The 23,794-nt window shown below is 31.4% G+C and overlaps 1 protein-coding gene across 1 annotated transcript; it reads left to right on the plus strand.

The window, feature by feature from the left end:
* Positions 1-1,919: 1,919 nt before the first annotated feature.
* Positions 1,920-22,792, plus strand: LOC114330902 (uncharacterized). The gene is made up of 4 exons (XM_028280342.2): positions 1,920-2,114; positions 10,790-10,956; positions 14,933-15,166; positions 22,500-22,792. The coding sequence occupies exons 1-4, from the start codon at positions 2,037-2,039 to the stop codon at positions 22,720-22,722; spliced, it is 702 nt and encodes a 233-aa protein (XP_028136143.1). The 5' UTR covers positions 1,920-2,036; the 3' UTR covers positions 22,723-22,792.
* Positions 22,793-23,794: the final 1,002 nt, after the last annotated feature.

The following is a 23,794-nucleotide window of genomic DNA, read 5'->3' on the forward strand; positions in this document are numbered from 1 at the left end:
GGATTTATGTTCTACTTACCCTCCACTTCAAAGTTGAATTTGTGCCGTTGGTTGCTTTTACTTGGGGAGTGACAGTCACTCCTTCTCGGGGGTGAAAAAAATACGTTCAAGATAAGCCCAGAAATGGATAAATTGACTGATTATAACCAACTTTCGTTCTATACAGTTTTTTGTGTAAGTTAATACTTTTAGAGATATTTGCGATTGATTTTTCGACAAAAATACTACCTTTTCAGATGGTTTTCCGCAAATAACTCAAAAATTGAATATTTTTTCGAAAAAATATTATTAAAAAAAGTGTAGCTTATAAAAAAACTAAAAAATGGTGTATCAATAAAGTCTATATATCGAGTAAAAGCAATGTTGTAGCGTATGAAAAATACGTTCTTATTCGTCCGATTCCAAATCGAATATTTCAATGTGCAATCACCGAAAAACTAAGAAATTCTCGGGAAAAACTGATTAAAATTTTTTACAGTGTCTAAAAAAAGCTTTATTTTTATTTTATACAAAAGTTTCTAGCATCAAAAATAAATGAACTACGCTGAACAAAAGGTTGGTTCCATTTTTTTGGTAAAAAAATCGTGAAAATCTCCCTCTATTTAGCACCCTAAATAAAATTAATCGTTAGCGCTTTACCATTTACTTTAAATGTATGTATATTTTTTATATGATCTGTAAGTTTGACCGGGTTGAAGTGCTTATTTTTAAAAAAATTTGGTTGTGTAGTAAAAAAAGTTTTTCTAAAAATTTTGTAAAAATTTCCTTTTTTCGAAATAACAAAAACTATTAGTGGTACGAAAAATCTCAAAGAGTAAAAAAATGTAGGTTTTGCTGTTATAAATATGCTAGCTTCATTTTGCTTTTCCGTAAGACAAAAATTGGTTATGGCTATTCAAAGTTTGCTAGTGACTCGTTCAAGCCCTTTCAACTATAACCCTTTCAAAAATAGGCACTTTAAACCGGTGAAACTGACAGATCATATAAAAAATAGAAAGATAAAGTAAATTGTTTTTAAAACGGTAACGATTCATTTTATTTGGGGAGCTTTTTATCATTTTCTTACCAAAAAAAGGGGGCCAACTTTATTTTGAGCGTAACTCGTTTATTTTTAATGCTAGAAACTTTTGTAAACGATTAAAATGAAGCTTTTTGTAAACACTTTAGTTTAAATGGATTTTTCAGAATAAGAAGGTATTTTTCATGAGCTACAATTTTGCTTTTACTCGGTTTATAGACTTTACTGATACACCATGTTTTTAGTTTTTTATAAGCTACACTTTTGCGAAGAATATTTTTTTTTCGATAAAATATTTACTTTTTGAGATATCTGCGGAAAACCATTTAAAAATTTTGTCGAAAAATAATCATTTTCAATCGCAAATATCTCGAAAATATTGACTTACATAAAAAACTCTATGGTAGGAAAGTTACTTATAATCAGGCCATTTATCCATTTCCGGGCTTAACTTGAACGTATATTTTTTCGCCCCCGAGAAGGGGTGAATGTCGCCCCCCAAGTAAAAGCAACCAACGGCACAAATTCAATTTTGAAGTGGAGGGTAAGTAGAACCTAAATCCAAATTTTCATGCAATTTGGAGTTGCCCCTGAAAATTACACGGTATCGCCATATTTCCCGTTCATTTACTGAGCTGAATTTAAAAAAAATGTTACAGAAAGATAGAAAGTGTCTCACAAATTAAAATAAATCTTTTAGAAGACGCCCTCTGCAATAGTGAAAAACAACTAAAAGTTCCAACAATTTTTTTGCAAAACCTTCTTAGCAATGTATAAAATAGGTTTTATCTGTAAATATAGTTTTTTAACGATATTTAAAAATTGTCTTTTTTTCATTCTGGAAAGTAAAAGCCCCCTTAATGTATGTTTAAAATGTTTTCTAAGGTGCATGTCACAACTGTCAAACCAGTCCTTGTCATTTAAAATCTTATTTCAAATCGGCTTGTGCTTTTAATGTTTGTTTATTCTAAAATTAATAAATGTGTCGATTGTAGCTTTCTAACTACATTCAAAAATTATGATTTCGGGAACAGTACCTTTGGCTTTATGTACAGTAGTTTTCAGAAGGATGTTTGATACAGCAACAGGACGGATTGTGAGTATTTTTTAGTTAAACATCATCTCAATGACAGATCCTTCTTAGTTTCTGTAGTTAAATAAATGTCCAAGATCTTTATTAACTCACCATTCAAAAAAAGTTTAAGTAGGATATAATTGTACCATAATTCTATATGACTTGTTTTCATTTGGATAATTATTATATTTTAATTCCTTAGAGTCTGGACATCTGTTTTAAAATGTACTGCACATATGAGGAAATGAAGAATGTTCCGTAGATATCATTTTGTTGTTTCCATAGTTCGTTTTTAGTGGTCAAGGCATTGCGAATTCTGTATTTTACCTTTCTTTGAATATTCATTTTGTCCACTTTCGCAAATATTTCATCGTTTTAACGTTATTCTTCTTTTGGTGCCATACGCTATGCAGCGTGTAGACAGTAGACGTTCATGCTGGTTGTCAAATGCATAAGTATTCCTCTAACGCTCTTCTGAATATTTAAATACCAACTATACGCTTATAACCTGAACCATGAATGTTGCTTGCCACTAGATCCCTCTAGACCTGCAGTTTTGCCCATTGAGATGATATTTACTGGCTTATATTTGCCATTTCTTATAATATAGCCTAGAGAAAAATGCCTACAGAATAAGGATAAAGCCTAGAGAAAAGTGTTCTGCACAAGAGCACATACCTACAGTCGGAAAAATGAAAGAATACCCATGAACGATCACATCAATCACTTATTTTGTATTTGCTGTCTTTTTCTGTAAATAACAAACGTTTGTAATACAAACTATAAATACAAAAATAAGTCTCACAATAAAACACTGAAGAACGTTTGTTTTCTATACTTCCACAAAATTTATTACAACTATGTTATTACTACAGCTGTTTCGGCAAAGTGCCTTTCTCAAGTGATATATTTTACAATGTGTTTGCCTTTTTAAGTCTTTAACTGAAGAGGTTGAGGAGTGGGGAGCTGTTTGTGTCGAGTTGGTCATTCAGAATTATATCTGTATTTTTCAATTTATTAATTTCCATTGATTCTAAAAGTGATAGCTTAAGGCCTTTATTTTGAATATGTAGAATTTGAAACTCTTCATTGAAAGAATGATTATGATCTAGAAGGTGAAGTGTGTATGTAGAAGTGTCTATTTTTCTATTGTTGAATGCCCTTTTGTGTTCTGCTATCCGTTTGTCAAAAGTTCTACCAGTTTGACCGATGTAAGTTTTCGGACAGTCACCACAAGTTAGTTTGTACACACCACTCTGTAGTTGCTTTCTCTTTCGGCTTTTATTGTTTTTAATATGTTTGCTTAAGTTGTTGTTAGTTCCGAAAGCTGGTGTTATTCCTTTCTTTTTTATGTATCTGGCTATTTTTGTTGTTATTTTGCCAGTATATGTGAGAGAGCAGAAGGTACTGGGTTCTTCCTGTGGTGGTGGATACACTAATTTCAAGGCTTTCTTATGGAGTTTTTGGTTTAAAATGTTGTTAACTGTTTGTTCGTTATATCCATTGTTTACTGCTATTTGTCTAATGATATTTAGTTTTGTCTCGAAGTTATTTTTTGTCATAGGAATTTCTGTCAGTCTATGTATCATGCTATGGTAGGCTGCTAATTTGTGTTGCGTAGGATGGGATGATGAATTGTGTATAGTTGTGTCAGTATGGGTAGGTTTATGATATACGGAGAACTCATAAACCTACCCATACTGACACAACTATACACAATTCATCATCCCATCCTACGCAACACAAATTAGCAGCCTACCATAGCATGATACATAGGCTGACAGAAATTCCTATGACAAAAAATAACTTCGAGACAGAACTAAATATCATTAGACAAATAGCAGTAAAAAATGGCTATAACGAACAAACAGTTAACAACATTTTAAACCAAAAACTCCATAAGAAAGCCTTGAAATTACTGTATCCACCACCACAGAAAGAACCCAGTACCTTCTGCTCTCTCACATATACTGGCAAAATAACAACAAAAATAGCCAGATACATAAAAAAGAAAGGAATAACACCAGCTTTCAGAACTAACAACAACTTAAGCAAACATATTAAAAACAATAAAAGCCGAAAGAGAAAGCAACTACAGAGTGGTGTGTACAAACTAACTTGTGGTGACTGTCCGAAAACTTATATCGGTCAAACTGGTAGAACTTTTGACAAACGGATAGCAGAACACAAAAGGGCTTTCAACAATAGAAAAACAGACACTTCTACATACGCACTTCACCTTCTAGATCATAATCATTCTTTCAATGAAGAGTTTCAAATTCTACATATTCAAAATAAAGGCCTTAAGCTATCACTTTTAGAATCAATGGAAATTAATAAATTGAAAAATACAGATATAATTCTGAATGACCAACTCGAGACAAACAACTCCCCACTCCTCAACCTCTTCAGTTAAAGACTTAAAAAGGCAAACACATTGTAAAATATATCACTTGAGAAAGGCACTTTGCCGAAACAGCTGTAGTAATAACATAGTTGTAATAAATTTTGTGGAAGTATAGAAAACAAACGTTTTTCAGTGTTTTATTGTGAGATAAAATGAACTTCCATCAAGTAACGGTCGAATCCATCAATTACAAAAATAAGTGATTGATGTGATCATTCATGGGTATTCTTTCATTTTTCCGACTGTATTTATGTTGATTTCAAACTCTACGCCCTCCCCCCTTAAGTATAGCTATGACAAGATTTTCATAGGCAACCCATGCAAGTCATATTTGTCTATGTATGAAATTTAAGGCTATGGGTACATAATTCGCAAATATTTTACGTGTATCCCTACTTTTTCTGTCTTTACACGGCAAATTACGTGTAGTAAAATTCACACTGGTGTGGATATGTAAACATTACTAGAATGTCATTCTACTTGAAAATGTCATAATTAATTTAAAGAGATGGCTTTTGAATGTTCTTGGATAACTGTTATTTTTATAATTGCAAATTATTAATTCAGTTAATAAATGTGATAATTTTTTCACTAACTATGTTTTCAGTGATTGTAATAATTTATTTGTACAACAAAAACTAATAATCAATCGAGAAAAGAGGAAAAGTGTTAAAGTGATTTTTTAATAATATGTTGTTATTTTGGAACGCTTACAATTTTGAACATCTCTAACAACAAAATACTTGGATCACAGGATATATCTGATGTATTCTCTGCTTGGATCTTTCACAAATAATACACAATAAATAACTTTTTATTAAGTTCACGTCTTAAATCAATTATTTATAAAATACACTATATATCAATAATATTTAATCAATTTCTCAAAATATTCCCGATGCAATGTCAAATATTTAAAATTGTCACTGATTGTCAGTGTCTGACTGACAATATATGCTGACAATATTATATTCGGTTGAGTGCGTTGTAAGACAAAGACAGATTTGGAAAATATTACCACGGCATTGTGTTAATTTTTTTCAAATCCTGAAAAAACCAATAAATATTTTTGAAAAATTTAAACGCAGAATAAAAGACTAAATTATTACCGAGGGCCGAAAGTCCCTTAGAATAAATAAAAAGTTTATTTTGAATGAGATATTTGAATTTAAAAATCACACTAAATTTTCTCTTAGTTTTTTCACCCCTGTAACTTATTAAAATAAACATTGTAGAAGTTCTCAGGGACTTTCGGCCCTCGTTAATAACGTAATCTTTCATTCTGCGTTTAAATTTTTCCAAAATACTTATTAGTTTTCTCAGGACTTGAAAAAAATGAATCCCCATTTGAATAGCATTGCAGCCGAAAATACGTTCCGATCCTCTTAATGAAAAGAAACGTTTTATCCGGAAAGCAGATAGGTGAAGATCGATCTAGAGTCGGATCCCGTACAATCACATTGCCTTTAAAATTCGGTAATTTCAATAGACGAGTTTTAGAGCTTTTTGGTGTAACTTTTGGCGTAATATCTTTCTTATCTATTGCACATTTGGTGCAGCTATTTGTTTTTGTCTGTTTACACATTCAACCCTAAATATAAAAATATTATATATGAATATATAAGATAAAAAGCGAACCGCAATGTAAAGTACGATTACTACCTTTTAATTTTTAGTTATCAGATATCTAAAACAAAGGATTATAGTTAGACATCTGCAGCAATAAATTATTCATTTTATATATTAAATAGCAGCTGCTAAATACATATAGGCCTGGATCCCGCGTACCAAGAAAAAGTTTACTAATAGCCAGCTGAAAATTTGTTAATAGCTTAACGGTGCCTAGTCGGACAAACTTTGATGTACGGGAGCGCTGGAACAGGGGAAGTTTTAATTGTGGTTTATTTGGTTTATTATGGTATTGGAGTTAATTTTAGCACTGGTACCTCTTTTGATTACATCTATTATATTAGATGGATGCTAATATCCAAGAAATATAGGTAGGGTTACAACCTCACCATTCTAATGATTTCCTGTTTTTCTGGTCTTGTAAAAGAATTTGATATTTTTGATATTCTACGACTTTTGATGATTTAGGATGGTGACAACAAATTGTGCTTTGTTTTAGGAGTTTTCGGTGCAGTGAAATTATTCGTAGATTCAATACAATCAATTTAAGAAGTAAACATTTCATTTATAATCTTGTTCAAATGAAATACATTTTTGGTCAGGTTAGCCTGCCTTGCCTGGGGTTGGACCAATTACAAATAAGCATTACGGCGCGGTAATGCGTTTATCTATTATCTGTTTATCTATTAGGTAGTATAATATTGTTTCTAAGGAGATTCTATCTCACCCAAACTATTTACTTTAGCTCTAGAAGATAATATGTTTCAAAATTTTGAATAGGCAAATAAAGGAGTGACGATAGACAGCGGAAACCTAAACCATCTGAGATTTGCAGATGATGTTACGCTAATAGCAAAAGACAGAGAATAATGGCAGGATCAATAAAATTTTATTAAAAATAACTCTAGGAAAAACCTAAATATCTAACCAAAGAATCTCTAGATATAACTGAGAATATACCTCTGGACAATAATAATATAAATAGGTTCAGTCGTAAATACACCATAGTGTGTTCGCTAAACTCAGACGCAACTTTCTAGATATTTTAGTCGGTAATTTTGCCAATTTTAGCAAAATTGGCAAAAAATAATTTTTAAATAGTTAATAATCACTAAATATTTAGTAATTTTGCCAATTTTTGCAAAATTGGCAAAAAACAAAAAAAATATCGACTAAAATATCTAGCCAGATGCGTCTGAGTTTAGCGAACCGACTATATCAAAGCTTAACCTAAAGGCTGATTTATACAGGGTGTTTCATTAATAATAGTCCATATAGTAGCTGGAGAAACCTTAGCTCAAAATACGAAGATTTAACCTAAAACTCTTAAATAAAATGTGGTTCCTTACTGAGTTACAGGGTGTTATATCTAAAAATTTAAAAATTATTTTTGCTCAGCATTTTAAATCTATTCGACGTATCCTTTTCATACTGGGCAGGAAGTATAGGTACTGTACAAACTACTAAATTATGTTAAACAAATGTTTCTGGCTATTACCAGAGGCGTACAACGGGGAAAAGTGAATGGTTGACCCTTTCCAAATTCTACGCCACTGGCGGAATTGCTATTTTAGTTCAATTATTGGATTCTCCAATACTTTCTCTAAAAATAATATACTCTTCATTCGTAACGATAAAGTCATTAGTTTTTGAGACCTTTGAAGTTAAAAATGAAACGACACGGTTATTTTGATTAATGTATTGTGTCGCTTCATTTTTAATTTCAAATATCTCGAAAACTAATCATTTTATCGTTCCGAATGAAGAATATATTATTTAAATAATAAGTACTGAAAAATCAAAAAATTACACTAAAATAGCAATTTCGTCAGTCGTGTAGAATTTGGGAAGGGTCAACCAGCCACTATCCCCTATCGTACGCCTCTGGTAGCAGCTAGAAACGTTTATTTATCTTAATTTAATAGAGTGTACAGTACCTACACTTACTGATAAGTATGATAAGGATACGCCAAATAGTTTTAAAGTACTAGGTACAAAAATAATTTTTAAATTTTAATCACATATGAATCATATCATAAATTAATCAAAATAACTGTGCCGTTTTATATTTAACTTCAAATATCTCGAAAATTAATAACTTTATCGTTACCAATGAAGAGTATATTATTTACATAGAAAGTATTGGAGAATCTAAAAAGGGCACTAAAATAGTAATTCCTCCAGTGGCGTAGAATTTGAGAAGGGTCAACCATTCACTATCCCCTGTCGTACGCCTCTGGTAGTAGCTAGAAACGTTTGTTTATCATAATTTAGTAGGGTGTATAGTAGTCGCACTTTCTGCCAAGTATGAAAAGGATACGTCGAATATTTTTAAAATGCTGGGCAAAAATAATTTTTAAATTTTTAGATAAAACACCCTGTAACTCAGTAAGAGACCACATTTTATTTAAGTGTTTTAGGTTAAATCTTCGTATTTTGTGCTAAGGTTTCTCCAGTTACTATATGGACAATTATTAATGAAACACCCTGTATAGAAATATACTTTTACAGGGTGTCCAGAAACTCTACCGACAAACGAAGACAGGAGATTCCTCAGATAATTTTAAGATAATTTAACCCAATTCACTTCGTCCGAAGTCGATAGGATACACCGTTTGCTATTAAAATCGATTTGAAAATTTTTCGTTCCTTGAATTAAAAAAAAAGATACAAAAAAAACTATTTAGAAAGATGAAAACTGGTACATTTATTTATATTCCAGAGATTAATCGATTTCATTAATGGCGAATTTCTAGTACCGGTCATAGGCGTCCGTTTTGGGTAGGTCAACAGTTATTTTATAGCATACCTTTATTGTCTTTAATTTTTAAGTATTTTTTGACATTAGATTATTCAATTATGAGATATTCGAGTACTAAAAGTTACTCTTGCTTTAAGTTGGTAAAATACATTTTTTTTTTTTTAATTTTTTTTAACTTTTTTTTTCAAATTCCCAAAACTAAAAACTTTCAAATCGATTTTTCTAGAAAACGGTGTATCCTATCGACTTAAAGTAAGAGTACCTTTTAGTACTAGAATACCTCACAATTTAATAATCCAGTATCAAAAATGCTTAAAAGTTGAAGACAAAAAAGTTATGCGATAAAATAACCGTTGCCCTACCCAAAACGTACGCCTATGACCGGTACTAGAAATTCGCAATGGATGGAATCGATTCATTTCAGGAAAGTAAATATGTATACCAATTTTCGTTTTTCTAAATAGAAGCGTTCTGGAGGTATTTAAGAAAAACTAATTACATGGCGCCATCTTCAAAGAGCTCTAGCTCCCTTAGGAAGCATTTTCGGACTAGGCGAATTGGGTTAAATTGTCATAAAATTATCTGAGGAATCTCCTGTCTTCGTTTGTCGGTAGAGTTTCTGGACACCCTGTATATCATTTTTGATAGATAGAAAATGTTCTTAGCATGTTTGCAATGTGCATAGCCTATTTGGAAGATTACAAACAGTATTGATATCAAACTTGCCAAATACTTTAAAGACAAAAATCTTGATATACCTATCTTGAAATCAGTTCTGATATATGGAACTGAAACGTGGGCTTCAACAACAACAACAACACAGCCCACATACCTACTTCAAGTGACTCAAGAGAGCTATGGAATGGAGAATTCTCAACACCAGCCCAACCCAAGAATGTTCATCGAACGCAAATCCAATGAAAAAATAAGAAAACCACCAAAACTAAAACATGTAATCCAAAAGATGGCCATGTTAAAATTGAACTGGATAGGATACATAGGAAGAATGGAAGACAACCATTAGACGAAGCGAATTGTTGAATGGCGACCAAGATCAAATAAGAGAAGTACAGGTAGATCTCAAACAAGATGGAGTGATGACGTAAAACAAATGGCTGGCCACGAAAGCAGAAAAAACACCAAACAGAAATGAATGGATATATCTAAGGGATGGCTTATATCCGATGATGGATGGAATATCTGTTAACGATGATGACAGTGTTGTTTTTTACGAATACAGTACGAATTTTATTGCGTTGGCCGAGAATTGTGTAATCTTGTATTAGCTAAACCTTTAAAAACGAAGAAATTTAATTAAACTTGTAAAATTGGTGCATATTTTGGCGGTAATGATTAAAGTAGTTTATTTAAAACATAAATTTTTATGACATATTTGTCGAATCGAATATTCGCGGTGTGCAAGTACTTGGAAGGGAAACGAGAAACGACCGTGCGCGAGTCGCGGAGAAATATTGCAACTATCTTAAATAATTCATATTGTCAATTGAAATTGTCAAATTGACGTATATTTCATACCTTCTGTCATTGACGCAGAAAAATTATATATTGCTCCACAATATTGATATGATATGCAATTATTATATAAAGGTAAATTTAATTAATTGTATTTTGCTTGCAGTACTGCATTTTAATAACTAATTTTATTTACTACATACAATTGTTTACGTTTGCTAAACATAACCTGCATCTTATTTTTTCTTCTTATTATTTTTTTGGACTATGGCCTTGACAATTATCCAGCAACCAGGACTAATATAATTGGCCAATATAATTAAAAGTTCGAATAAAAGTACAGAGCGTAGAAATAGAGGTCGCTTTGCCGAACTTGCACGGTCCCAATATATTTCGTAACTTTCTATTAATATTTAATGTTTTTAGCCTCCTTTACCAGTCAGCAGCGCTGTGAGTCTTCCTGCAATGTGTATGTATTCAGGAGCAGTGTCAACAATTTTATTGTGTCTATATAAGCACCTTAAAAGAGGTACCTTGGTGAATGTAGGCTGCAGTAGACAAAAATGTTGCTCCTCTACCAAAAATATTACTCAGTAAGTACATAAAGATCTCATTAGATCTCAATGAGCTGCCACACGACCCCTATTCTCATATAAAAAATTTTCAATTACGTCATCACGCCCAGATGGATGACGTCACTAGTAGTATATACAGGGTGTCCAGAAACTCTACCGACAAACGAATATAGAAGATTCCTCAGATAATTTTAAGACAATTTAACCCAATTCACTTAGTCCGAAAACGCTTCCTAAGGGAGCTAAAGCTATTTGAAGATGGCGTCTGGTAATTAGTTTTTCTTAAATACCTCTGGAACACTTCTATTTAGAAAAACAAAAATTAGTATGCGTATTTATCTTTCTGAGATAAATCGATTCCACCCAGTACCGGATAATTTCTAGTACCGGTCATAGACATCCGTTTTGGGTAGGGCAACGGTTACTTTATCGTATAACTTTTTTTGTCTTTAACTTTTAAGCATTTTTAACTCTGGATTATCAAATTGTGAGATATTCTTGTACTAAAATGTAATTCTCTTGTTTTAAGTCGATAGGATACACCGTTTTCTAGAAAAATCGATCTGAAAATTTTTCGTTTTATAACTTTCAAAAAAAAATTGAAAAAAAAACTATTTAGAAAAATGGAAAACTTGTACCTTTAATTATATTCCAGGGATGAATCGATTTCATTAATTGCGAATTTCTAGTATCGGTCATATGCGTCGGTTTTTGGTAGGTCAACGGTTATTTTATCGCATAATTTTTTGTCTTTAATTTTTAAGCATTTTTGACACTAGATTATTAAATTATGAGGTTACTCTGGGCTAATTGGCAAAATTCATGGAAAAGTTATTTACCAGCAATTTTATTGCTGGAATCGAATTATAAGATCATATATTAATAATATAGGTATGCAAAGTCCGCAGATAGTGTGCTACTTTTTTTATAAACAAAATGGCGCCGACAAATCGTATTTTTGTCAATTATTTCTCTATAACTCCGAAGATTTTAACTTTACAACAAAAACACCCAAATAAAAATTCACCGCAATTAAATTCTGCATAGAGATATGTTTTTCACGATTTGCTCCGATGAAAATTTATCTCGGAAAATGCGGGTTTTCCTAACAAAAACTCTAATTTTCAAATAAAGTTTTAGGTAAGTAATTATTAATCAATAATTAAATAACTTAGTGACATCAAAGCCGGTGAACGAATATTTTAGCAACAATTCAATTGTTAATTAACAATTTACGATCGCAATAATAACCAAAATAATCATGATACATTGATCAAACTTATAAATATTATAAATATGAGATGCTTATTTAATATTTTATCGACAAAATATAAATTTTTTTTTGCATAATCTTTAAATTTTGAAAAAAAAATAGTTATAATACGTTGGTCTAATTAGTAAAGTACAAAGATAGGTTATTTACCAGCAATTTTATTGCTGGAATCTAATTATAAGATCCTATATATTATTAATATAGGTATGCAAAGTCCGCAGATAGTGTGCTACTTTTTTTATAAACAAAATGGCGCCGACAAATCGTATTTTTTTCAATTATTGCTCTATAACTCCGAGGATTTTAAGTTTACACCAAAAACACTTAAATAAAAATTCACCCCAATTTAATTCTACATAGTAGCATGTTTTTTTCGATTGGCTCCGACGAAAATTTTCCTCGGAAAATGTGGGTTTTCCCAACAAAATCTCGAATTTTCAAATAAATTTTTTGGGCCAATAATTATTTATCAATAATTATATAGCTTGGTGAAATAAAAGCTTTCTTGGTATAGATTATAAATTCAGAAGCCGGTGAAAATGAAACGAATATTTTAGCAACAATTCAATTGTAACAAGTTATTACACAAATATTTATTACAAAATAATTAACAAATTACAGTCGCAATAACAACCAAAATAATCATGAGACATTGATCAAACTTAGAAAGATTATAAAGGTGTGATGCCTATTTAATATTTTGTCGACAAAATATAAATTTTGTATTTGTTTGCATAATCTTTAAATGTTTAAAAAAAATTGTTATAAAAAAATTAAAATTTCTCAGAAATTGTTTATTATATTCTAATTTTATAAAATACTTAAAATGCGTATTTCATAGGTCTTGAAAATGAAAGCTTTAAAAAAATTTTCCAACCATTTGCAAAAAGTTATGAAACACCAAAATAAATATACAATGACTCCGTTGTTTATAATTTGTTTTAATTGTTTCAAAGCTTAAAAGTGAGCATATGGTACAATCTAATTACTCACGAAGAATGTCAAAAATTAGTGCAATGGTTATATTTTAATCAAAGATTAAAAATACTTTTTTTTTGTAATTTTTAGCGCAAAAGTAGGCCTGATACAGAGTCGGAGCTAAAATGTTCACTCGAAGCGACTGACACGCAGCATACATTATTTATAAAAGTGTACGTCTCGCGCGGCCGGTCGTCGCTCCGAGTGAAAATTTTAGCTACAGTGCTGTATTATTCTACTTTCGCGCGTGTAAATTACAAAAAAATATATTTATAATCTTTAATTAAAATATAACCGTTAAACTGATAATCAATATTTTTTTTGTAAATAATTAGCTTGTACTTTAAACTCACTTCTACGCTTTGAAAGAATTAAAAAAAAAATTATAAACACCGTAATAATCGTATGTTTATTTTGCTGTTTCATAACTTTTTTGCAAATCGTTGCAAAAAATATTTAAAGCATTCATTTTCAAGATATTCGAAATGCGCATTTTAGCTATTTTTTAAAATTACAATATAATAAAAGCTTTTTGAGAAACGTTAATTTGTTAATAACTATTTTTTTTAAACATTTAAAGATTGGGCAAAAAATAAAAAATTTATATTTTGTCGACAAAATGTTAAATAGGCATCTCATCTTTATAAGATTTCAAAGTTTAATCAGTGTATCATAATTATTTTGGTTATGGCGACAGTAAATTATTGATTAACAATTGAATTGTTGCTAAAATATTCGTTTAATTTTCATCAGCTTCTGGAACTATAATCTAAGCCAAGAAGGCTTTTAAGTCACCAAATTATTTAAATATTGGTAGATAATTACTTATCTAAAATTTTTTTTTGAAAATTAAAGATTTTGTTGGGAAAACCCGCATTTTCCGAGGAAAGTTTTCATCGGAGCGGATCGGAAAAAACACGTCTCTATGCAGAATTTAATCACAGTGAATTTTGATTTGATTGTTTTTTTGTAAAATTAAAATCTTCGGAGTTATAGAGCAATAATTGAAAAAAGAACACAATTTTCGGGCGCCATTTTGTTTATAAAAAAAGTAGCACACTATCTGAGGACTTTGCATACCTATATTATTAATATGTAGGATCTTATAATTCGATTCCAGCAATAAAATGGCTGGTAAATGACTTTTCCCAAAAATGGCCTATTCTCCGATAATCAGCCCAGACTAGGTATTCTAGTAGTAAAAGTTACTCTTGCTTTAAGTTGGTAAAATACACCGTTTTTTTAAATTTTTTTCAATTTTTTTTTTCAAATTAAAGAGACGAAAAATTTTCAAATCGATTTTTCTAGAAAACGGTTTGTCCTAGCAACTTAAATCAGGAGTAACTTTTATTACTAGCATACCTCACAATTTAATAATCCAAAGTGAAAAATGCTTAAAATTTAACGAAAAAAAGTTATGCGATAAAATAACCGTTACCCTACCCAAAACGGACGGCTATGATCGGTACTATAAATTCGCAATGGATGAAATCCATTTATCTCTGGAAGATAAATATGCGTACCAATTTTTGTTTTTCTAACTAGAAGCGTTCTGGAGGTATTTAAGAAAAACTTAAGACTTAAGAAAAATTACAAGACGCTGTTTTCAAAGAGCTCCGCAAAGAGTTTCCGGATATTTCCTTTGTAGCGCCGGCTTACGAAATAACGAATTTTTTCCAATAATTTTCATCATACTGTATAATTAGTCTTATAAAATTTATAATCATTATATGAAATTTTTAGCCGCACCAAAAGTAGTAGATCATGGTTTTTGAAAAATTTGTGGGGGAAACGTAAGAACTGTACAGATGCAATACGTAGCGTTGCTAAACAATTTTCCACGTCAGTTACCAATTTGAAACCTTGTCTATTGTTACCCAAAGAAAATTTTCAAGTGATATTTCCAAACGAGTCTTCCACAAGAGGAACTACAACACGGGACTCTCGTGAATCATCTTGTGAAATCATTTGCGACAGGTAAATTTCCAGTGTGTCTAAAGACCGTTATTATTCCTCTTCATAAGGGTGAACCTATAGACCAATTGCCTTACTACCGGTACTCTCCAAAATTATTGAGAGACTCATAAAGGCCAGACTTATGTCTTTTCTCGTTGATAACAACATTTTGCCACAAAATCAGTTCGGCTTGTTAACTAATAAATGTACCACTGACGCCATATTTTCTGTACTATATGAGGTTTACTACGCACTAAAGAATAATCTATACTTTGCCGCTGTTTATTGTGACTATGCCAAATAGTATGACACAATTGATCCAAAAGATGGCATAACCCAGACATCCAAAGTGAAAGTTATCCTCCAACACCATATTGTTCCATATGGTCCACATAATGTTCACCATTAAGTCACCATAAAATCACACCATTTTGAGCGTCTGGTTTGGGGGAGAGGGAAGGGGTAGAAATTGGTAAATTCGTAGTTTTTTACGTTTTTCGTCAATATTTCTAAAACTATGCGGTTTAGGATGACTGCATGAACAACCTTCTATACAAAAATGTTCTACATTAAATTTGAAATAAAAAAGGCCCGATGCATAATCCTTTTAAAGCGAACGGTTCCAAAGTTACGGAGGTGGTATAGTATAATTGATCCAAAAAAGGCCTAACCCAGACATCCAAAGTAAAAGTTTTCCTCCAACACCAAATTGTTCTATATGGTCCACATATTGTTCAGTAAAAAAATACACCATTTTGAGCGTCTGGTTTGGGGGGGGGGGCGGAGGAGATGGGGGAGAAGTCGACAAATTAGTAGTTTTAAACGTTTTTCGTTAATATTTCTAAAACTATGCTTTAGCGTAAACAATGTTCTATACAAAAATGTTCTACATAAAATTTAAAACAAAAAAAGGACCTATACATAATTGTTATAAAATCAACTCAAATAAGAGTTACGGAGGATGAAAAGTGGAGGTTTTCGATACTTTTTTGGGCAATTGATGATGATTTTGGGTCGTAAAGAAAATTTCTGTCATCAGTAATAACATTATAAATTGCACAAGAAAATATAAAAAGTATCGAAAACCTCCATATTTCACCCTTCATAACTCTGGAACCGTTGATTTTATAATAACAATTATGTATAAGACCTTTTTTTGTTTTAAATTTTATATACAGCATTTTTTTATAGAACATTGTTTACGCTAAAGCATATTTTTAGAAATATTGATGAAAAACGTAAAATACTATTAATTTACCGACTTCCCTCCCATCTCCCCCCAAACCGGACGCTCAAAATAGTGTAATATTTATTGAACAATATGTGGACCATATAGAACAATTTGGTGTTGGAGGAATACTTTTACTTTGGATGTTTGTGTTAGGCCTTTTTTGGACCAATTTTACTAAATTACCTCCGTAACTTTGGAATCGTTCATTTTAAAAGGATTATGTATAGGATCTGTTTTATTTCAAATTTAATGTAGAACAATTTTTGTATATAAGGATGTTCATGCTAAACCGCATAGTTTTAGAAACATTGACGAAAAACTTAAAAACTACGAATTTACCGATTTCTCCCCCCTCTCCCTCCAAACCCGACGCTCAAAATGGTGTGACTTTTTTCTGAACATTATGTGGACCATATAGAACAATTTGGTATTGGAGGATAACTTTCACTTTGGATGTCTGGGTGTGGGTCTAGTTATGCCATACTAAAAGCTTTTGATTGTATAAATCACGACATTTTCTTATGAGTTTTCTTTTCTTAAGAAATAGTAGAAGAGTTTCTTAACGAATAACTAAGAAATTACAGTACCTCTATGTACAGTAACTAAAGTATTTTTATCTATATTTGGGTGGCATATGCAACAGCTTAAACCTATTTTTAGTCTCTAATGTTGTATTTTATTTGCAGTATATTCAATTTGCAATTTATTTAAATTTTGCCATATACATATTAGTCCACAGTACATCGTCCTTTTTGAAAGATGATTACAAAAGTCTTAAAAATAGTCTTAAGTGCTTCGTTTGGGCGAGTCTACCACTTTATGAAAAAAATTAAAGTGCAGGTTGGACGCGTTTGCACGTCCCGCGAGTTATATCCATTGACCCCATATAGGCCATACCCTGAATCCGATGTATCAGCACCTGAACTATGGTCGACCTTATTTCCAAACTGCAACTTGTGTATTATTGCTTATTTTTCAAATGTGTAATGTATTTCATTTCATTGAATATAATTTAGTCTGATTTATTTCTTTGTAAAGTAAAGTCGCATTTTTTTATATTGTAACTATTAGATCGCAATAAAGTAAATTCTCGCACTTGTATTTTTAAAAATTGTTTTTAAAAATCGTTCCGAAAAGGCAGAAACTATCAGTCGCGTCATTAACATATTTACGTTGTCGCACTAACGATGCTCGGCTGTAAATTTGTCGGACAAGAGATTGACAATCTTTATTAATTAAATATAAGTACATACTTTCAGTGTTAAAGTGTTAAACATTTTCACCAGAGTTTATCCCGATTTTTGAGGTAATAGTGCGAAATAAATACTTAACTATATGTGAAAAATTTTATAAGAACATAAACTATCTACAGTGCAAAAAATAGTGGCAAAAATCGTCCTATAAGTAAGTTATAGAACATTTTACTTTAATCAAAACAAACGACATTTTATAAATTCCAGTTCTTTTGACAACAGATAAGAGAACAAGTCTTGATCAAATTAAAAGCGACGTTGCCGGTTTTCCAAAAAGTTTTAAAAATCAAAAAAAGGAAATTAATCAATTAATAATAAACTAAATAAACAAAATTTCGAAGAAAAAAGAATTTTAATATATTTAAAATCATACTCAATTATTGCTTGAGAAGTTCTAGAGCCTCCGCCGGGTCGACTGGGGAACTAGAGCTTACCGCTTGCTATAATAGAGAGTAAAAATACATAAAACGAAATAAAAATGGTGAACAGCGATGAAAACAAAATAGATCAGCTTTTAAAAATGATGCAATATTTAACATATGAAACACAACAACTGACAACGGAGGTAAAAGGAATAAAAGAAGAACAACGAGAATATATAAATGACCTAAGAGAATTAAAAAAAGAAATAAATGAATTCAAACAAAATAACCAACAACTAAAAAAAGAAAATGATGAAATGAAACAGGAACTAAAGATAGTGAAAATGAAGGTAGAACAGTTTGAGAAGGAGAGAAAAGCTAACAATGTTATTGTCCAGAGTCTACCGATGGATACAAATAACCCAAATGTAGTCAACGAGGTTATGGTAAATTTCGTGGAAAGAGAATTAGGTATAAAGTAGAAATAGAAGAAAAATTATGAAGAATAAAAACAAACTAAGGAAATCAAAGCCGAAAATATACATCAATAACGATCTAACGCAAGAAGAGATGAAAATACAACAAGAAATACGGAAAATTGCAAAATTTCAAAAAGAAAACGGTAAGAACACTAGAGTAGGTCATCAAAAACTAATTATTGACGGGACTATATGGAAATGGAACAAAGAGAAGAATGCACTGGAAAGGGCAAACCAAGACACGCCAAAAAACTGATAAAACAACAAATATTGGATAAAACACAAAAAACGGACACGAAAATGGCAAAGGAAAAGGATCTGAACAGACTAGATAAAATAAAACACACGAACAGAAAAAAATATAATAAAAAAAAAACGAAAAAATGTGATCAAATAAAAATAAGTACGTGGAACATCAGAACAAGGCTTGAACCAGGAGAAATGCAGGAGATCGTCTCAGAACTAGAAAGATACCAAATTGATATTGCAGTGATTCAAGAAATTAGATGGTCAGGTCAAGGAGAAATAAATAAAAAAAACTACACACTACAGTACTTGGGACATGAAAAACAAGGTCAATACGGAGTTGCTTTACAACATTATGCAATTTAAACCAATAAATGAACGCATGGCTTACCTGAGAATTAACACCAAACCATTTAATATATCAATCATAAACGTATATGCCCCAACTGAAAGTACTGCTGCGGAGAAAAAAAGACAAATTGTATGAGGAACTCGAACGAGAAATAGAGAATTTACCTAAAGAAGACACAATACTGGTAATGGGAGATTTTAATGCCCAAATAGGTAAGGAAGACTACATTAACCAAGTAGCAGGTAAGCACACAATACACGAAAAAACTAATGACAATGGTCAACGATTATGTAACCTAGCAGCTAGTACCAATATGATTATCGTTAGTACAAAATTCGAACATCCTAAATATTATAAAGTAACGTGGATTTCCCCAGACCAAAAAACATTGTCACAAATAGACCATATACTGATTACAAGAAGGAAGCAAACATAGGTAACAGACGTGAGAACCTACAGAGGTGCACATGCAGACACAGACCATTTTATGGTGACTGCAAAGGTAAGACAAAAAGTCAAAAGAACTCCAAAAAACACGACAACAAAAAATAAATGGCACGTAGAAAAACTGAATGCTCCAGACATAAGGATTCAGTATGCTGACGACATGAACAAAAAAGTGAAGGAACAATCTAAACCTACAAAGGATATAGAAACAGATTGGAGAAATATAAAAAAATGTATAAATGAAACAGCGGATGTACACATCGGGATAAAAAGAAACAAAAAAGACAAGAATGGTATAACGAAGAATACCATAACATGCTAAAAAAGAAGGTAGAAATGAGACAAATGTGAATAAGAACAAATAGACAGGATTATAGGGAAGAATACAGTAGAATAAGACATGAATGCAAAAAAATAAGGAAAATTAGACGTGACTGGTTGGATGATAAGATAAAAGAAATAGAAAAAAAAAAGTAAGTACAGAAACACAAAAGAATTCTATAGGAACATTAGTGAGCAGAACAAAACTTTTAAAGGAAAGATAAAAGGCATAAAAGATAAAAATGGAAAAGTATCAGAAAACGATGAAGAGTATAATGAAATTTGGACTAAATATTTTAAAGAATTATTAACAGAACAAGAAGATCAAGACATAAATGAAAACATAGAAGAAGAGACAATGATGTTAGGAAACCAGCTAGAAATACCAACAAAAGAGGAAGTTGAGGAAATTATTAATAGCAGCCGTAATGGTAAAGCCTCAGGATCGGACTGTATCAATATGGAGCTTATAAAATATGGTGGTGAAGAATTGAAAGATAAATTATACAATTTAATAAAAGACATATGGAACGAAAAAAAAAATGCCGGAAGAATGGTACAAAGGACAAATTATCACGATTCATAAAAAAGGAGATCAACAGATGTGCAATAACTACAGAGGACTGACGCTATTAAACACAGCATATAAAATCATGTCCGCCTTAATACAACGAAGACTGACCGAAGCTACCACGAATATCATAGGACACTATCAATGCGGATTTGTTAAGGGAAAGTCTACAACAGATGCCATACATACGGTTAAACAAATTATGGAAAAAGCACATGGATATAAAATAGAAATTGAACTGCTTTTTATAGATTTTCAGCAAGCATTTGATACAATAAAAAGATCAAAATTAATGGTAGCTCTGAAAGAAATGATAATACAAAATAAATTACGAAGATTAATACAAATGACAATGAGTAGAACTGTAGTTAGCATAAAAACTCAAGTAGGCGACACAGAAGAATTTGTCATCAATAAAGGCGTGAGACAAGGAGATTCATTATCAGCAACTCTGTTTAATCTTGCCCTAGAATACATCGTCAGGAAGATCAACAAAGGCACCCTCCGAACGAGAGAAGGACAAATTAATAATAGCATACGCTGATGATATTGTTCTAATAACAAAAAATAGAAAAACAATGGAACGAATGTTAAACGAATTGGTAACAGAAGGGAAAGTAATGGGATTGAAAATAAACCAAGAAAAAACCAAAATAATGAAATTTGACAAAAACTTTGAAAAGAGAAAGGTTAGAGTAGGAGAATACACTTTTGAAGAAGTCGAAAAATTTAAATACTTAGGAATATTAATAACAAACAATGGAGAAAGAGAAACCGAAATCAAAGAAAGGATTATTACAGCAAATAAGAGCTTCCATGCAAATAAAAAATTACTTAAAAATAAGTTATTGAGTAAGAAATTAAAAATGAAAGTATACAAAACAATAATTCGACCGACGATGATGTATGCAGCAGAAACTCTTAGCATGACAAAAAAACAAGAGGAAAACCTTAGAATACAAGAAAGAAAAATACTAAGAGCAATACTAGGACCAATAAAAATAAGTGACAATGAATTTAGACAAAGAACGAACCTTGAGCTACTGGATGAAATTAAGGAAGATATAGTGTGTAAAATAAAACAGCAAAGAGCAAAATGGCTAGGACACATATGGAGATCCGGATCAACTACGACGATATTCTCAATATTGGAATGGACACCAGCTGGCAAGAGAAGACGTGGAAGACCGAGATCTACATGGTTACAAGAAGTAGTAAGTGATCTCAACAAGGCGGGCATACGACATTGGAAAGAAAAAACCAGAGACAGGAAAGAGTGGAGAAAAATAACCGAGAAAATTAAATAACGAACATGAGGACTCATCTACCTCAAACCATAGATCTAGAGAACGTAAGCGGCGTAACCCCTAAAGGGGTGTTTAGCCACTATATATACATATGTACTTTCAATTGAAAATTAAGAGTTTTCTAAACAAAATCGTAGAGTCCGACACCAGCAAGATGTCACTCTAGCGCGGTAGTTTTGTTATTACAAAACTCCTAATTTTCAATTTAAAGTACTTATAATGAATTAATAATGATTGTCGATCTCTTGTCCGACAAATTTACAGCTGCGTTTCGTTAGTCCGACAATGTAAATATGTTAATGAGGCGGGATGCGGAAACGCGTCGAACATTTTTCAGAAAGTGGTAGACTCGCTCAAACGAAGCAGATAAGACCATTTTTAAGACTTTTGTAATCATCTTCCAAAAAAGACAATGTACTGTGGATTATATGTATTGTTTTTGCTTTATTTTTATTATTATTTATCTTTTATTTTGTAATATTGATGATTTTAATTTTAGTAAGTTTTATTTTGTTATTTTCTCACTTCATGTAAGCTTTGTCAATACAATTGTAAAAGTTTCAGTGACAATAAGTGAGTGCGCAGACTGCAGACTTTTTAGTCGGCCGATAGTTTAGTCGGCTTCTTAATTAGTACAGAGAGTAGAGAGGTATGCAGATGCGCACACTACACCGATTCACCGTTGCATATCTCTCTGTACTGATTAAGAAGCCGACTAAACTACCGGCCGACTAAAAAGTCTGGAGTCTGCGCACTCACTAAAGCATATTTCTATTTTATTCTAGGAGAGAATACGAAACCAGATTTTCCATCAAGAAATTAGATGATTTGAACGACTCAAAAAAATCACTGTTTGAGGGCTGTGGAGATAACAAAAACGTACACAAAAGAAAAAAATCACGAAGATTTAGTGTTGTAAAGAGGCTTGTTAGAGACGCAAATGACTCTAAGATAATTTTAGGCGAAAGAAAAACACGTAGTGGTAAAATCTACAATTGTGTCAAATAAACCAATAATTGGTTATTTAAACATTGGTTATCCTATAATTGTAACCTCAATAAACTTTCAATGAAATTGATCAATAGTGTTTTCGTTTTTTAGTATACAAAGGCTTTATATGTACCAAAACCATGAATATTAATTGGGTCAGATCAGTTGTCGCCTTTGAACTTCTTCAGGGTCGCACTCGTCGTTTGGATGTAAAATGTTTTGTTGAGAGAATAGCACAGTATTAACCTTCTGTAGCAGCTGAGGGCATGTAGGTATCGGCATTGAATGGCTTTTAAGGTGAGACCTTATGTGGCTTAAAAAATCAGTTTTTGTTATAAATTAAAAAAAAATTTGACCCGGGAAGATATTATTTCAGATTTTTCGGATCATTAAAAGGGTCTTTTGTATTTTTTCTCTATCGTTTTCGAGTTATAAACAATTTAAAACTGAAAAAAGAACAAAAGATGACGAATTTCAAGGCTCAAAAACACAAACAAAAACTATTAAATTTGTAATTATCAAGTAGGTACCCAAATTCAAGTTCAGTATTAAATTATTTTTTTATCGAATTTTTTTTAATTTATAAAAAAAAGTAATTTTTTAATTATTAATTATAGTCAATACAAAATTAGATCGGGCACTCCTTGTTTTTTATAATTGCTAACGTGCTTAATTACATATCCAATAATTTTTATCCATTAAACAGATCGGTGTAGATCGACCTTATGTCTTAGACTATTAGAATTAGAACTAATTTAAAAATTCATATTTGTAACCAATTGATGTACAAGCACCAGAAACAGATAATAAAGATACAAAGTTGAGAATAGAAGAACAAAAGAACTTAGCGAGAGTGATATTACTGTTTTTTATACTTTATATATCTGTTTTGGTTATTGCTTAATATAACGATAAACAGTTTAATCTCCCTTTACTAATAATTGAAGGGTGAAGGAAAAAAACAGGGAGTGTCACATTTTATGCGAAATTGAGATATTGATACTTTCTAACAGATATTTTATGTATTTACTATTTACAGTAGAGTGGTAGATAATAACTTGGACCGTCCGATAAATATGCCTGTTTAAAA

The sequence above is a fragment of the Diabrotica virgifera genome, chromosome 5 (assembly GCF_917563875.1).
Source record: "Diabrotica virgifera virgifera chromosome 5, PGI_DIABVI_V3a".
Lineage (NCBI taxonomy): Eukaryota > Metazoa > Arthropoda > Insecta > Coleoptera > Chrysomelidae > Diabrotica > Diabrotica virgifera.